The sequence below is a fragment of the Piliocolobus tephrosceles genome, chromosome 4 (genome assembly GCF_002776525.5).
Source record: "Piliocolobus tephrosceles isolate RC106 chromosome 4, ASM277652v3, whole genome shotgun sequence".
Lineage (NCBI taxonomy): Eukaryota > Metazoa > Chordata > Mammalia > Primates > Cercopithecidae > Piliocolobus > Piliocolobus tephrosceles.
In genome coordinates, this window is record NC_045437.1 from 108,923,510 (window position 1) to 108,940,952 (window position 17,443).

General features: G+C 39.4%; 1 protein-coding gene across 2 annotated transcripts in view; it reads right to left on the bottom strand.

Annotated features, from left to right (window-relative positions):
• The window catches only part of EPB41L4A (erythrocyte membrane protein band 4.1 like 4A), a 265,108-nt gene that overhangs the window by 42,142 nt on the left and 205,523 nt on the right, over positions 1 to 17,443 (bottom strand). For both annotated transcript variants that reach the window (XM_023212271.3, XM_031935444.1), the window contains 2 exons: positions 5,211 to 5,301; positions 722 to 805 (listed from right to left, as the gene is read on the bottom strand). In XM_023212271.3, the coding sequence (XP_023068039.1) occupies positions 722 to 805; positions 5,211 to 5,301 (175 nt within the window). The remainder of the gene's footprint in view (positions 1 to 721; positions 806 to 5,210; positions 5,302 to 17,443) is intronic.

Consider the following 17,443-nt stretch of genomic DNA (forward strand, 5'->3'; position numbering starts at 1 on the left):
ATAAACTAGACATATCCATATTTTTAGGAATAAAGGTCTTCCAGCATCACTATTAATCAGCTATAGTTTTTGACCCAATTTTTTTTTTTTTTTTTTTTTTTTGAGACGGAGTCTCGCTCTGTCGCCCAGGCTGGAGTGCAGTGCAAGATCTCCGCTCACTGCAAGCTCCAGCTACCGGGTTCATGCCATTCTCCTGCCTCAGCCTCCCAAGTAGCTGAGACTGCAGGCGCCCGCCACCACGCTCAGCTAATTTTTTGTATTTTTAGTAGAGACGGGGTTTCACCGTGTTAGCCAGGATGGTCTCGATCTCCTGACCTCGTGATCCACCCGCCTCGGCCTCCCAAAGTGCTGGGATTACAGGCGTGAGCCACCATGCCCAGCCTTGACTTAAGTTTTTAACCAAAATCATGAAATGGGCAAATTATTAATATGTCATTTAGAGTTTTCAGAAATATATTACCTTACAGGCAATTTCATAGTATTTCCTAGGTTTCTCTTTTGCCTTTCCAGGGAAACGTTTTATGTTATAAAACATAGGGTTGATTTCCACTTCAGAAATCCCAGCCCCTCTCTCCCTGGGTCACACTCATTTACAGTCTGCACACTTTATCCATGGCTAGCAGTGATCAACCACCCAGCAGCTGGATTCCTTTATTCAATGAGCTGCAAGTGCTAACCCCTTTTCTACTGTCTTCTTTATAAAAACAATGATTCCCTTTACCTCTGGGGGCCATTTTCTTCCCACGGTGCATGAGATTTGCTTCTCTGGGTATCAGGGCTATTTTCATTCTTTGCTTTCTTAAAGCTTTAAATTAAAAAAAAGTGTGAAAAATAAATTAAGTAGAAAATAAAAGTAAACTCACATACTTACTTGTTAAGTAAATTTTTTTTTTAATGAATGTTAAGATGTGCACACTTATTTGCTTGTTTATACCTGTGACTCTAAAAAGAACATGAAGGCGCTGCCTTAAAAAATCTGTCTTCAGCAAGTACCTTTGGGTGTTTCCCCCCTCTTTCTTTCTAGTTTTACTGCTTTAGTCAACAGATGCCAAGTCCATCAATCGTTAAGAAACGCAGAGTCCACCTGCAGGAGAGGGAGCAAGGGGAACCACAGAGCCAAGAAAAGAAGAAAGCCAAGGAGGAAGGACCTGGGCTTCCCAGGATTTTCAGCCTGGCTCCCTTTTTTAAAACAGTGATCAGAGAAACCCTGGCTCCAGGCACTGGTCTGAATCCACACAGGTCGGTCAGCCCTGGGCAGGTTCAGGCTACTCAAACTGACCTTTTCCCAGCTTCCGCCATATCTTGGCTTCATCCCTCCAGATCAGAATGACTTTCAAATGCTATTTCCTGACCTAGTATCATCTTTCAGTCCTAAGAATGTAAATGTAACTGAGTTGTTATTCTATCCTCAACAAATTGTTTTAGAAAACCATGGGGAGACACAGAGGAAGGGACTAATCAGAATCCTCCAGGCACGGGGGTGGGGGGTGGCGGGGGGTGGGGGTCACCTCTCACATCCTCCAGGAGTCTTAGCTTCAGATAAAGGTAGAGTTATTTAACTCCAAATTCACTTTTAACCCTGGCTTTTTGAGGAATCCTCTGTATAACTGTCCTAGGATACAGTCATAGCAGAGAACTTTATAACTGCCAACAAAGAAGAGATGACAAGGTATTTAAAAAAAAAAAAAAGAAAAGAAAACAGACTTACACCCTAGTATACTATCCATGAAGGAATTAATGTAAGCCTATAAAATTATGTATCTGACAGAGGCATATAACCCGTAATATTAGTAGATAGTAGCTAAGTTATTATTTTTATAAAGGCTAAAAACCTCTACAGATTCAATTCCCAAAGTAAAAGCTTACCTTTGAAATGAAGAAAAGTAACAAATATGGCAGATATTTAATACAACAGTAGAAAGTATATGTGATCAATAAATCAGAAAAAGCAAAGGGAAAGGAGAAAGAAGACTGGAAAAGAAATAGGGAGATAAAAGAGGAACTAAGAGAGTATACAAAAGTTAAAGAATAATAAAATCCTGGGTGACAAGTTAATTGCATTAACTCCCTAAGGTATTTCTCATCTGAAGCTTGAGAGAAAAACTTTGGTGGTGCTTCAAGTACCAGTATCATCACAGGAATGTGGTTGCAAAGGTTGAAAATATTGTTAACATGGCCACATAGTCCAAAGCAATATACAGATGCAATGCTATTTCTATCAAACTATCAACATCATTTTTTCATAGGAAAGAACTATTCTAAAATGGAACCCTCCCTCCAAAAAAGCCCAAACAGCCAAAGCAATTCTAAGCAAAAAGAACAAAGCTGGAGGCATCACACTACCTGACTTCAAACTATACTACAGGTCTACAGTAACAAAAACAGCATAGTATGGTACAAAAATCGACAAAAAGATCAATGCAATAGGATAGAGAACCCAAAAATAAAGTCACACACCTACAACCATCTGATCTTCAACAAAATCAACCAGAACAAGCAATAGAAAAAGGACTCCCTAAATGGTGCTGGGATGGCTAGTCATATGCAGAAGGGTGAAACTGGACTCCTTCCTTTTACCATATACAAATATCCACTCAAGATAGATTAAGAACTTAAATGTAAGACCTCAAACTATGAAAATATATATTAGAAGAAAATCTAGGAAATATCATCCTGGACGTCAGCCTTGGTGAAGAAATTTATAACTAAGTCCCCAAAAGCAATAGCAACGAAATCAAAAATTGAAAAGTGGGACCTTAAAGGGCTTCTGCACAACAAAAGAAACTATCAACGAGTAAACAATCTACAGACAGGAGAAAATATTCACAAACTATGTATCCGACAAAGATGTAATATCCAGAATCTATAAGGAACTTCAACAATTCAACAAGATGAAACAAACAACACATTAAAAAAGGGGCAAAGGACATGAACAGGCATTTTTCCAAAGACATACATGCAGCCAACAAATACATGAAAAAATGCTCACCTTCATTAATCATTCGAAAAAAGCAAATTAAAATCACAATGAGACACCATCTCCCACCTGTCAGAATAGCTATTATCAAAAAGACAAAAAATAAAGATGTTGGCAAGATTGTGGGAAAAAAGGGAACACTTATACACTGTTGGTGGGAATGTAAAGTAGCTCAGCCACTGTGGAGAGCAGTTTGGAGATTTCTCAAAGAACTTAAAACAGAACCACCATTTGACCCAACAATCCCATTACTGGATATATACTCAAAGGGAAATAATCATTCTACAAAAAAAGACATATGGCCGGGTGAGATGGCTCACACCTGTAATCCCAGCACTTTGGGATGCCAAGGCAGGTGGATCACAAGATCAAGAGATGGAGACCATCCTGGCCAACATGGTAAAACCCTGTCTCTACCAAAAATACAAAAATTAGCTGGGAGTGGTGGCACACGCCTGTAGTCCCAGCTACTCGAGAGGCAGAGGCAGGAGAATTGCTTGAACCTGGGAGGCAGAGGTTGCAGTGAGCCAAGATGGTGCCACTCCCCTCCAGCCTGGAGACAAAGTGAGACTCCATCTCAAAAAAAAAAAAAAAAAAAAGACATACATTCACATGTTCTTGCAGCACTATTCACAATACCAAGGATGTGGAATCAGCCTAGATGACCATGAACAGTGGACTGGATAAAGCAAATGTGGAACATATACACCATGGAATACTACACAGCCATAAAAAAGAATGAAACCATGTCTTTTGCAACAACACAGATGCAACTGGAGGCTATTATCCTAAGTGAATTAACACAGAAACAGAAAACCAGATACTGCAGGTTCTCACTTATAAGTGAGAACTAAACACTGAGTACACATGGACATAAAGATGGGAACAATAGACACTGGGGACCACCAGCGGAGGAAGGGGGCAAGGGTTGAAAACTGCCTATCAGGTACTGTGCTCACTACGTGAGTGATGGGATCATGCACACACCAAACCTCAGTGATACACAATTTACCCATGTGACAAACCTACCAGCACATGTACCCCTGGACCTAAAATAGAAGTTGAAAAAGTAAGTTTTTAAAAGGAGGACTGTACTCCTTCAGGACATTCTAAAAACGCTTGGGATCGGAATCTCAGGGAAGATTCCTGTTCTTATGCTGAACATACCACAAGCATAGCCTGTACATACAGATGAGAGTGACTCTCTATTTATCCACAGCTGTGAGGGTGACGAAGGGAAATAAGGTAAACTAAAGTTATGCAATGATAAAGAACTTGTCATCCTAAAAGGAGAACTGGTAAATGTCTTAGAACTAAATAAAACATAGGCAAATGCCTGGGTAAAATATTACAACTCTGAGAATCTTCAGATCTTAAAGTGATCTTGCTGAGAAATTATGAACTATATTCCTCGAAGTAGCCACAATACAGCTGAATGAAGACACAATTATTTACCAAAAAAAGATCAAGCAGATGATCTAAGAAGTCTCTGCAGGTCACATATCTCTGACTGCTGGGATTTCCCCATGATGTATGGGGGCAACCCCTATAGAGAAAGTGAACTCATGAAAGCTGCTCATTGTTGTTTATAATGCTGTTCCGTGAACATAACTGGAGATAAGAAAAAATGACTCTGCAACAGTATCTTAACAGAAAACAAGGCTGAGCTCTCAGGGAAACAATCCATGTAATATATTAAGAAAAGGCTCTTCCACTGGGGAATGCCCCTGGGAAAACAGATGCAGAGGACCATGACAAGTCTTCATACATATGCAATCACTGACTTCTGAGGCTCTGATGCCTCTAAATGCCATAAACCCTCTTTCCAGGGCCACAGTTCAGTGCACCACTATAATGAACACAGTACATTAAACATGAATATCATCTACTTTATTTCACAAGTCCCTCTGAGTTAGTCCATTATATCATGCCATTTTAAAAATCACAAGAAATTTTCAATTTTCTGCGGAGAATGCAAACCACAGACAATCTGTGAGTTCACCTTGCTGTGACAAAAAGAGCATTTTCTTCAAATAAGAGATTCAGGTCCTGATGTTTTATATTTTATTGGTATTTTAATGTATTATTTGGCCCAGAGAATATTTATTGGAACCCATGGATCAAAAGTATTCATTAATCATCAAAATTAAAAGATTTTTTAACCTTGTCTATAGAAAAAAATCATTTTTATGACCGCATATAATTGTACATTTCTTCAGTTAACTTCACTGACCTTTTTACTGGTGAAGGTGCAATAATTTTAGTTGTTCCTTCATTTTCTCCATTTTCCATGTTTGTAGTTATCCTGCTGATGCTGTTTGATCCTAGCAGAGGAGGAGAAGGAAAGATGGAAGGGAGAAAGGAAACAGTTATAGGGAAATGCAAAGAAACAGAAGACTTATTTTAAAATGCAATTTTAGGGACACTGTGGCACATTTTACTGATAAATTATAACCCCAAATAAATAATGAATCACCCAATAAATTGGAGGTACTATTTTCTAACGTATACTAAACCTTCAACATAACAATGTCCTGGGGGTCTAGGCTATTTTTTTCAGACTTCAAAACTAAGTATACACATCTTTAGATGTTAAAATAACATTCACTTTAGACTATTAAAATGACATTCTGAGATATTTAGTGCCATATATTAGAATATAAAACATAATGATCAGGTTTTGATGACTACGTTGTGAACAAGTTTCTCAGCATATCATGGCAGTCCCCATTTGAAATCAAACCAAACAAAAAACTTCAAACCTGAAAATATCCCAACTCATAATGCAGGTGTCAAAAAACAAGTAATATACATGTTATCTGTATCACTCACATATAAAAAAAGACATTTTCAAATGTGTTCTTCATGCAAACATTCCTAAAAACCTGAAACTGAGTTTTAAAAGTTGTTATTCCACAGATTTGCATACATGCTAGAGGAACCAGCAGAGGGAGCCCACGGCAGACACAACGTTGGAAGTCATGATCAAAATAAAGATAACTGAAGGCTATGGGCCCTTCTAGGAGGTCTGACTTCCACTCTCAGGGCAGAGGTGGATAAGCCTGCAGGAGGGAGGTTTGTAGGCTCTGGGAACAATTCTTCTCCAGTGTGCACGCACCTCACTCAAGGAGGAGGCAGTTTAAATGAGCAGGGGAGATCAGCATGCACAGATGCCCACAGACCCTGTTCAATTAGGTCTACGTGCCATGCAGGTGTGTCTTCCTCAGAGCTACTCCTGCAGGGGTATGTAAGAGTTACAATCCTTCAATCCAATGCATAATGGTCACTAACCACCGAGAATGTCATGAAGATGAGTTTGTAATATTAATAAACACTAATGTTTATTCAGTACTTACTGTATATCAGGTGCTGTTACAAGCGCTTCACATCTATTTACTCACGTAATCCTCAAAATAATCCTATGAAGTAGATACCAATGTTATCTCATTTTAAAAGATAACAAAAATGGGCCTTTCCCAAGGTCCCACAGCTCCTGAGTGGTGTGGCAAGCTATGAAGCTGGGCAGTCTGGCTCCAGAGACTGAGCTCTAAACCACACACTACTTCCACCTGTGGCCCACCCACAAGCAGCTCAAGAGTCAGTCTAGATTAGTCCATCAACTGGAAGAGATGGACTCTTAAAAGGGCAAGTGGGCCGGGCACAGTGCCTCATGCCTGTAATCTCAGCACTTTGGGAGGCTGAGGTGGGCAGATCACGAGGTCAAGAGTTCAAGACCACCCTGGCCAACATAGCAAAACCGCATCTCTACTAAACAATATAAAAATTAGCTGGACATGGTGGCATGTGCCTGTTATCCCAGCTACTCAGGAGGCCGAGGCAGGAGAACTGCTTGAACTGGGACCCGGGAGATGGAGGTTGTAGTGAGCTGACATTGTGCCACTACACTCCATCCAGCCCTGGCTACAGAGTGAGACTCTGTCTCAAAAACCAAAACAAAACAAAACAAAATAAAAAAAAAAAAAAAACGGCAAGTGGAAGCGATGTTCAATGAGAAGAACACCTGAGAGCGAGGCAAGAGGCCAAGACAAGAGAAACACCTGAGCACGCGAAAGTTAGGAAGTTTCCTCCAGAGCAGTTGGGAGGTATGTCTGGTTACCCATCAGGAAAGATAAACATTAATAAATACACTTTAGACAGAGAAAACAAAGGGTGGTTTCAGATAAGAGTTCCAAAAACTGTTACTCTAAGGCATTTGACATGGATTCCATATCTGAATTGTGTTCCTATTTTGGAATCTTGAAATGAAAAGGTGATCCTGAAGACACCTGTAGCACAAAAGGTAAGCTCACGCTGGAGCCACTACCAATAACTGAGCAACATCCAGAAGCCAAGGATAAGAAAAGAACAATGTTAGGGTAAATTCTGCCTGGTGTGAAAAATGGAACACAACCAATTAATTCCCTGGAACTACTCCACGCACCATCAAACGTCGGCAGTGGCCAGTCACCATCCCAGTCACTTTTGCCATAACCATGTGACCATTAACAAAATCACAAGGGCAGATTCTCAAAATTGCAGGCAAAGATTTGGGATGAAGCTGCTTCTCACAGGTAGAACTCCATGTAGTACACATCTGGGGCAGTGGCAGAAGGGATGAATTCATTTAGGTCCTAGACAGTAGGTGTGCCCTACCATTAGTTTCTTTTCTTTTCCCTGAGACAGAGTATTGCTTTGTCACCCATGCTGGAGTGCAGTGACATGATCTCAGCTCACTGCAACCTCTGCCTCCTGGGTTCAAGCAATTCTCTTGCCTCAGCCTCCCAAGTGACTGGGATTACAGGCACACGCCACTAAGCCCACTAATTTTTTTGTATTTTTAGTAGAGATGGGGTTTCACCATCTTGGCCAGGCTGGTCTGGAACTCCTGACCTCAAGTGGTACACCCACCTTGGCCCCTCAAAGTGCTGGGATTACAGGTGTGAGCCATCGTGCCCAGCCCGGGACATTAGTATTTTTAATTGTTCTTAATAAGCTTTATTTAAATGTGGTGGTATTCTTAGTAGATATTACTAACATTTAATATGAATGAAAAGGACCTTCATGTCCTAGGGCTGTTTTCCTAGGCAGGGGGAGGGGGGCACAGCAGACAGACCAATACCCAGTGTCAATAACACCAATTGAGAAAAGCTGAGTAAAGGTGAACATCCTGTTAACCAAGGCCCTGAGTAACTAGCTTAAGAATAGACCTAGGTTTGCTCTGACTCTCATTCTCTTTAGACTGACTACTTTTTCCTTAGTCTAATAACCAATTACCTTATGAAAAGTGCAGTTGCCTAATCACCTTCACCTGTTTCCCCTCCATCCAAAAATTAATAAACACAGAATATTTTTAAAAAGAAAAATCGCAAACTATGTTTATATATTTGCTTAAAGAAAGCAATATTTGGATTTTCACAATGTCCGAATCATGATTTTTAAGATGAAGCATTATTTGGATGGTTTTCCAAAATAATATCAGGAAAAAAAAAAAAATCATGTGAGTGCTCTTTGTCACAAACACTCACAACCAGCATAGCCAGACTTTTTCAAAATAAATTGTTCTATTGTCAGGATTAATTTACTAATATGATAGTGCTATAACTCTCATATACCCACTGTAGATGAGATAAGGTATAGTCAGTAATACGACTTAATTCATGGTTCCTTTATATTCAAAATGGTAAACTGTTCACTGTTAACATGTACAGTATTTTTTTATTTTTTATTTTTTTTAAGATAGAATCTTGCTTTGTTGCTCAGGCTAGAGTGCAGTGGCATGATCTCGGCTCACTGCAACCTCTGCCTCCTGGGTTCAAATGATTCCCTTGCCTCAGCCTCATGAGTAGCTAGGATTATAGGCATGAGTCACCACGCCCAGCTAATTTTGTATTTTTAGTAGAGATGGGTTTCACCATGTTGGCCAGGCTGGTCTCGAACTCCTGGCCTCAGGTTATCTGTCCGCATCACCTCAGCCTCCCAAAGTGCTGGAATTACAGGCATGAGCCACCGCGCCCAGCCAACATGTACAGTCTTTTTATATGAACTAAGTATCTCTTCATCTGTATTCCCCTGCTCTATAACAAATGTGAACTAGACAAGCTGGGTTTTAAAAGCCTGATTAGGAAGACTACATGGGGAAAAACCACTTAGAAGCATTAACTTACTAGAAGCACTTCTGAAGTATCTATTCATGTAATAGTCACATGCTTTCATTAGGCAATATGTTTTAGTTTTACGTCATTAAATATGTAACCTAAAGTAGTAAATATACTTTCAGAATAATATATTTTAACCACTGTTCAAATTAGTAAGATTTTACCATACCACCATTTGAGATAGCTAATCAATTCAGTAAAGCTAGGTTATGTGTTGGTAATTGAAATCTGCAGAGGTGAGAAATTTAGGTTATGCATTATTTAGGTTTACTGACTTTCTATTTTGTTAACATGCACCACTAAATTTTCCTTTTCCTCCCCTCATCATACCACCTTCCAGAATCCCTCCTACATCAGCTCAGACTATATCGGGCTACAGAGAAAAGTGACCTGACAAACCCATCCCACTAATGGGCTTATGTCTTCACGGATTACCCGCCACAGAATAGTTCCATTTTGAAGAGGAGTAAAAGGAAAGGCCAAATATTAACTAAAATAATTAACCAATAACAAAAGAATTTCAGGCACTGTTCCAGAAAATACTTTGAGGTTACATAAATCTTTTCCCCCACCACTCCTTTTCCATTTAAATATCAGACATAAGAAAAGGGTAAAACATACATATATAAACAGCTTAACAAATAATTATACAGTAAACCACCACCCACTTCAAGAATTAAAACACAGAGGGTGACCAGCCGTGGTGGCTCAGACCTGTAATCCCAGCACTTTGGGAGGCAGAGGCGGGTGGATCACGAGGTCAGGAGATCGAGACCATCCTGGCTAACACAGTGAAACTTCGTCTCTACTAAAAATACAAAAAAAAAATTAGCGGGGCATGGTGGCGGGTGCCTGTAGTCCCAGCTACTCAGGAGGCTGAGGCAGGAGAATGGCGTGAACCCGGGAGGCGGAGCTTGCAGTGAGCTGAGATTGTCCCATGGCACTCCAACCTGGGCGACAGAGTGAGACTCCATCTTAAAAGACAAAAACAAAAGAAAAAAAACACAGAGGGCAATTTTCCTGCACTTCACAAATCAACCCATTTGGGGCAATTCTTTACTTTTTGGATAAAGTTAAACAGTTGCTTTCTGCCTAAAATATCTGGAAACACAGATTATGTGTTTCATTTCATAAAACATTTATGACATGTAAAACAATTTTTTTTTTTAGTTAAAAACTTAATAAGGCCTCAAAATCGTAATAAAATGAAGGATACATCATTGTGCACCCACATGGCTGCCAGAACAGTGCACCACCCTTGGTAGGTACTCAATGAATGTCTATTATTAGAAAGGATGTATTTGTTTCTACCATTTTTGCCACTAGAGAGGAAAATTCAGGATAATGATCTTTATTTAATAAGTATCAAAAGTAAAACAAAAACTATTAATAGATGTGGTGGTACTTGAGATGCATGTCAAAAGGACATGCAGCAATATACCTTGCAGGACTGGGCTGCTTCTTAGAGTTTTAAAAGGCAGTCTTCTGTAACAGCACACTGCTGTTTCAATTCACAGCCACAAGTGATCTGTCATCAAGATCAGTTACTGACATATGGCTGTTAAGGCTTCGAAGTAAATCTCTATTTTACTTCAAGTAAAAATAATATTAACTCTAGTGAGGCCACTTAGAATTAATCAAGAGTGTCCAATTCATTTTACATATTGTTCACATTAAAAAGACAAAGCTCAATTTCAAAAGGCTGCTCGTATTTTGAAGAGCATGTCAGTCAGGGGATTGCTATCATTTATTAATGAGCCAAATCTAGCTCACGCCCTGTGACATTTGTTTCTGGGCTGTTAGACACCACGGCTTAATATGTGCACACACAATTCCCTGTAGTATATACAGTACTGAAATGCCAGTGTGCAAAGCTCCAGGGTTTCATTTGTTCATTTTTAATACATTATATACAAATACTTCCATCCTGTGTGCATCAGACCACTACCAGTCCTTTGAGTGGTTAGATTCTGTTCACACTTGAGTACCTCCATCTTAAGTGATCCTTGCCTTCAGTTCAGGAAGAGTGACTGTCAGAAACAGAATGAACTTTCCCAGGATCTATTTAGCTACTTGATTTGGGGGCAATTCTTAAAAGTCATCCCTGTGATGTCAAGATTTGGTGATGAATATACACATATTTTCAATTACAAAAATACTTTGCATTTAAATAGGATTATGAGTCTCACAAAATTCATAACTCAATTTGACACCTGTCACATAAATCGAATCTTTGATGTTACTTAAATGTTGCCATTCTTTTTAATTTTTAAAGTAAAGGCTGAATGTGTGAAATTAAAATGAAAAAAATGTATTTTGGAAAGTGAGAATACCTCATTCTGCTATATGGGGGAAAGAACACACGGCTAACAAGTAAAACAAGGTTGTGATATATAATTTCTTTTAAAAATTCACCAATATAAATTTGTAAACTTTCAGGTTAAATTTTATCCTACTTAACAATCACATTTTATTTTCTTCCCTAAACATAAAAAAAAAAAAAAAAAAACTGTATAAAATGCTTAAGAAGGCCGGGCATGGTGGCTCAAGCCTGTAATCCCAGCACTTTGGGAGGCCGAGACGGGCAGATCACGAGGTCAGGAGATCGAGACCATCCTGGTGAACACGGTGAAACCCCGTCTCTACTAAAAAAAAATACAAAAAACTAGCCGGGCGAGGTGGCGGGCGCCTGTAGTCCCAGCTACTTGGGAGGCTGAGGCAGGAGAATGGCATAAACCCAGGAGGCGGAGTTTGCAGTGAGCTGAGATCTGGCCACTGCACTCCAGCCTGGGCGACAGAGCGAGACTCCATCTCAAAACAAACAAACAAACAAAAAAATGCTTAAGAAAAATAAATAAGTAGATTATAGCTAGTCTCAACACAATAAGTTATTAGGTTTCAGTTAAGACAATCTGATTTATATGACCTAACCCAGTTCAACTTATCAGAAGATATGATATTTATGAATTAAGAATTGGCCGATAATTGAAAATATATTTTAGCTCTATTTCTCATACTGATAGCTCAAAGTGACTTTGCCTTAATTTCACCAACTTTAGACTGGGTATTATGGAAAAAAATGGCAGTATGGCAAATTAGCAAAAGAAAACATTCTTTTTCTATATCACAAATAATGGTCAAATAGCTAAATATTCAAGAAAACCCTATATAATTTTCCTATCATCATGGAATTTTTTTTTGAGGTGGAGTCTTGCTCAGCCACCCACTCACTGCAACCACCGTCTCCCAGGTTCAAGCAATTCTCCCATCTCAGCCTCCCAAGTAGCTGGGATTACAGGCACCCACCATCATGCCCAGCTAATTTTTGTATTTTAGTACAATGGGGTTTCACCATGTTGCCCAGGCTGGTCTTCAACTCCTGACCTCAGGTGATCCACCCGCCTCAGCCTCCCAAAATGCTAGGATTACAGGCGTGAGCCACCGCATCCAGCTGGAAAATTTTGTATTTGGCAAAACAGATGCTCATTAAACTCTATAAAGCAAAAATACTTTTTAAAACACATAATTTGGAAAATAAAGATATTTCTGCATCCAATGGCTAATTGTTTAAAGTTCAAATACCTGGTTCATCCCCAAAAGGCAGTCATATTCCTTCTTAAGAATTCCTGGGCTGAGTACAGTGGCTCATTCCTGTAATTCCAGCACTTTGGGAAGACAACGCAGGAGGATCACTTGAGGCCAGGAGTTTGAGATCAGCCTGGGCAACATAGCGAGACCTACCTCTACAAAATAAATTTTTTTAATTAGCCAACCATGGTGGCCTGTGCCTGTCTTTCCAGTTATTCAGGAGACTGAGGCAGGAGGATTATTTGAGCTCGAGAGTTTGAGGTTACAATAAGCCATGATCACACCACTGCACTCCAGCCTGGTGACAGAGACCCCATTTCTTAAAACACAAAAAATGTTTCTGCCTTCTAAAGTTCCAAGAGTGATATTTAAGCAGTTGCCTCTTTACTAGAAATACATAGACTTTGTAGACACCAATTTTGCTACAGAAAGATCAAACAAGGCATTCTAAACTGCAAAGCTGGAGGGTAGATTATAAAGAATGGGTGTGGAAGAGAAAGATGCTAGGAAAACATGTCTATGCATGAAAGATCCCCTCCTGAGTTGTTCTGCTTCCAATTTCCTCTTCCCTGACCCAGTACTCTCCTGGATCCCTCTGCTTTTGTCATTACCAAAATGATAATTTGGGGCTGAGTGCACATAAAGGCACTTCTTCCTCTGCTCTTCCCCCAGAGCTAGAGAGGCACACACAGGGTGTGGAGGTAGTCATAGACAGTGTGGGTCAGAATGCCAGGTTCAAATACAAGAAAGGGATTTCTCAGGCTAGGAAGGGATCTGCTTATTCCCTTAGACCCTCAAAGGAGTAGGATGAGAGAGTTCTATCTGAAGACTTGTAATCTACACCAGCGTGGAAAGACTGCCAAATGTGGTAACAGCAAAGAGTGCACATTGTTCCTTCAAGCCCTCTTGGACCCAGAAATACCACCTATGTATGAATGGTCAGCTGGAATCAAGAGGCGTCGTGAGTCACTTGTATTTCAAGTGTTTCTTCCTGTGATACCAGTTTGAGGGAAGAGAGTTGAGTGATCACTCACATCCTTCCTAGTGGTACTCCTGGTACCCTCTCCTCCAGTCCTCTATCAGGGCCACACAGCCTACTGACACACACCAAACATTCTCCAGCCATCTCTCAAGTTCCACAATTTATGCTTGCTTGGTCTAGGGCAGCTGGATAGTTCCATATCTAACCTAAAGCTGGTTCTGTTTCAGAGGAGACAGTGCTAAACACTACTTTTGAGGTTTTTATTTGATGCAATTTTAACAGTAAATAAAGTAAATGCAAATATAAACTAAGCATACTTGTATATCAAGATTGTTTTTAAAATGCTTATTTAGCTAAGGCAAAATTGGGAAGTTTTTTGTCTGCTTCTGTGTTTGAGCTTATCTCAAGGATTCTGTGGTGATTTAACTTTATTTTATGCAAGCACCCACTAGAAGAATTTTGAAAAACAACATACCTTTGTGCTTGTTTCAAAATGATACCTAAAACTTTTCATCAAAAGTTTAAATAGCACCAAAGGATGTAATTAGAAGTATAAATATTGACATTAAAAAATAGAACTGTTTCATGACTCCCAAAATGTATCCAATGTAATAAAATACTATACCAATTCGTTGTGTCATCCATTTTAAAAATATATGAAATGAGTTGTTTAGCAGTTAATAAACTTCATCACATTCTTTTTTCTCTTTGTATTTGCATTTCAATTCCATTTCACCTACAAAATTTATCCCTAGTATGTTTTGTGTTTGAAAGTTGACATGGTTTGGCTGTGTCCCCACTCAAATCTCATCTTGAATTGTAATCCCCAGTGGGAGGTGACTTAATCATGGGGGTGGTTCCACCATGCTGTTGTCATGATAGTGAGTGAATTCTCACAAGATCTGATGGTTTTATAAGCGTCTGGCATTTCCCCTGCTGGCACTCATTCTCTCTCCTGCCACCCTGTGAAGACGTGCCTTCTGCCATGATTCTAAGTTTCCTGAGGCCTCCCCAGCCAAGTGGAACTGTGAGTCTTTTAAACCTCTTTTCTTTATAAATTTCCCAGTCTCAGGTATTTCTTCATAGCAGTGTGAGAATCAACTAATATAAAAGTTTTCATTATCACCTTATCATACTTCTCTACAACTAAATATAGAAATAAAATGTTTACTTCCCATGACCATACATAAAGCTCTCAGTGTTAAAAATTTCTTCTGAACTAAGTTATTATAATTAGTAGCAGTGTATTAGTATACCATACTAATGCTGATAAATTATTAAATATAAAAAGTAAATTTTTTATTGGAAAGCTTTTTTTTTTTGAGACAGAGTCTCACTCTGTTGCCCAGGCTGGAGTCTAGTAGAGCAATCTTGGCTCACTGCAACATCCGCCTTCTGAGTTCAAGTGATTCTCCTGTCTCAGCCTCCCAAGTAGCTGGGACTACAGATGCCCACCACCACACCCAGCTAATTTTTGTATTTTTCGTACAGATGGGGTTTCACCATGTTGGCCAGGCTGGTCTTAAACTCCTGACCTTAAGTGATCCACCCACCTCAGCCTCCCAAAGTGCTGGGATTACAGGCATCAGCCACTGTCCCCTGCCAGAAAGCAATTTTTAATGAGGTAAAAATAGGTTGTTTTATTCACCTAATGATTACATGTATTAAATCCATCTATGAATGTTACTTTTTGCTAGAATGCAACAGTTTAGAAACAAGTCTATTCCTACTTTTATTTTGATTTTCGATGCTGTGAGCCCATGTTCAGAATAAACAGAGGTGTATATAATGTATTCTGTTATAAAGACATCACCACTGTGTCAAAGAACTTCTAAGGAGTTAGATATCTAACAGTGATATATTATCCAAAATTATTCTGAATGTTCTACCAAGTGACAAATCCACTGCGTCCTCCTTCAATTTTGTTGCAAGTCAAAATGAGAAAATTACTTAGGAAAGGATATGTCACTTGATAATTTGAGTCATTTACCTTCCCAACACCAACCCAGGAGGTTCAATGTTAATGGACAAAGCAGTCTAATAGATTCCAGATGGAGGAAAGGGCTCTTTTCTTTTGCAAAGTGGAAGAAGGTCCATGCAAAAAGGCAGGCTGGAGAGAAGAACCAGTATGTATACTACCACAGGAATATGCCTTTTAGAAAAGAGAATCTAGAAATTGATTCAATGAAAACTACCTGTGCCCACGTACATCTAGAAAGCCTCTGTGTGTTGCCCTCCCCACCTGACTCAGATCAGGACATGCTACCCCAAACTATAATACCTTGGCATTTGAGAAAACAGCAGAAGCAAGAAAGCCCCTCTTATCTCCCAACCCTCGGTCATTTTCTCCTGAAACAGGTCGAAAACCTAGAAAGTCACTCTCTGACCTCCCTCCTTTCTCCCCCTGAAATCCATCATGTGATGGATATCCTGCTTTACCCAGAGGGAGGGGATATCATACAGGTAAACCAAGAAGAATCCAAACAAACAACCTTTGCTAAGTCCCCTCCAGGTTATTACCATTAGAATACACCCTTCTGTCCTCTAGTCATACTTCTGTATGACTGTCCATGAAAATACACAGATCTCACATCTTTGTGTCTTCATTTCCAAAGGCTCTCATGTACATAAAACTTATATTAAACAAAGTTATACACTTTTCTCTTGTTAATCTTTTGTTATAGGGACCTCAGCCATGAACCTGGTGGTAAGTGAGGAAAAGTTACTACTTTTTCTCCCCTACACAACCCACCCTAGAAGTTGCACACACCAGCCTGAAATCTACTGCCTTAATTCACCTGTCCATTAAAACCCTCTTCTTTTGCAACAGCACCATGGACTGCTTCTAGCCATAAGCAAATTATCCTTCCGGACACTTACAACTCTGTCAGTGCTCCACTCTATACCACTTGGTATGTCCTGCCTACATTCCAGCATTGCTTCTCTAGTCTTGCAAAGCAGTTGGTTAAGTGCACAAGGTTGAAAGTCCAACAAACTTAGATTTATTTCTCAGTTCTGTCAACTTACCCATTGTAAATTGATCCTGTGATCTTGGACAAGTTATTGAACTACTCTGGGCCACAGTTTTCTCATGTGTAAAATGGGAACACCACTACTTATATAATGCACAGCTGGATTAAATTACACAATTTATATAAAGCCTTTAGCACTGTGTTTGGAATTTAGTAAGTGCTAAATAACCGACTGCTGTGTTATTTGTATATGACTTAGCTCCTACAGATTAGGGGCCAAACTTTATTCCATTTTCTATGCTCTATAAAACAGGGTCTTATGCCAAGAGGTGCCCAATATATTCTTGTTGAATAAGGAGGAAAAGAAAAAAAGGTGTCATTTATGGTAACTCACTAAAGCTGTGATTTTAACTTGAATATATAATAGACCTTTCGTTTTGCTTGCTTTTCTAATTTTCGTAGCTATGTTTGGAATGCTAAACACTCCCAAGAAGACTGAAAACATTAACTTTTTAGAGAAAATCCAACCAGACTTGCCATATATTAATAAATCTTTTACAGATGGAAAATAAGCCTAAGTTTCAAGGCAGAATAGAAAAGGATGCCAACAAAGGCTAACAGCCTTGAACATACACCTGACTATATGACTTACTTAATGCTCCTTGCAATTAACAGTTACTGCCTTTCCCTCTCTCTCTTGGCTGGGTAAGATGCCCCAAATAACTTAAACATTTTCTTTTAAAAATGGCTTAAAGCAAAAGCAGGCTGA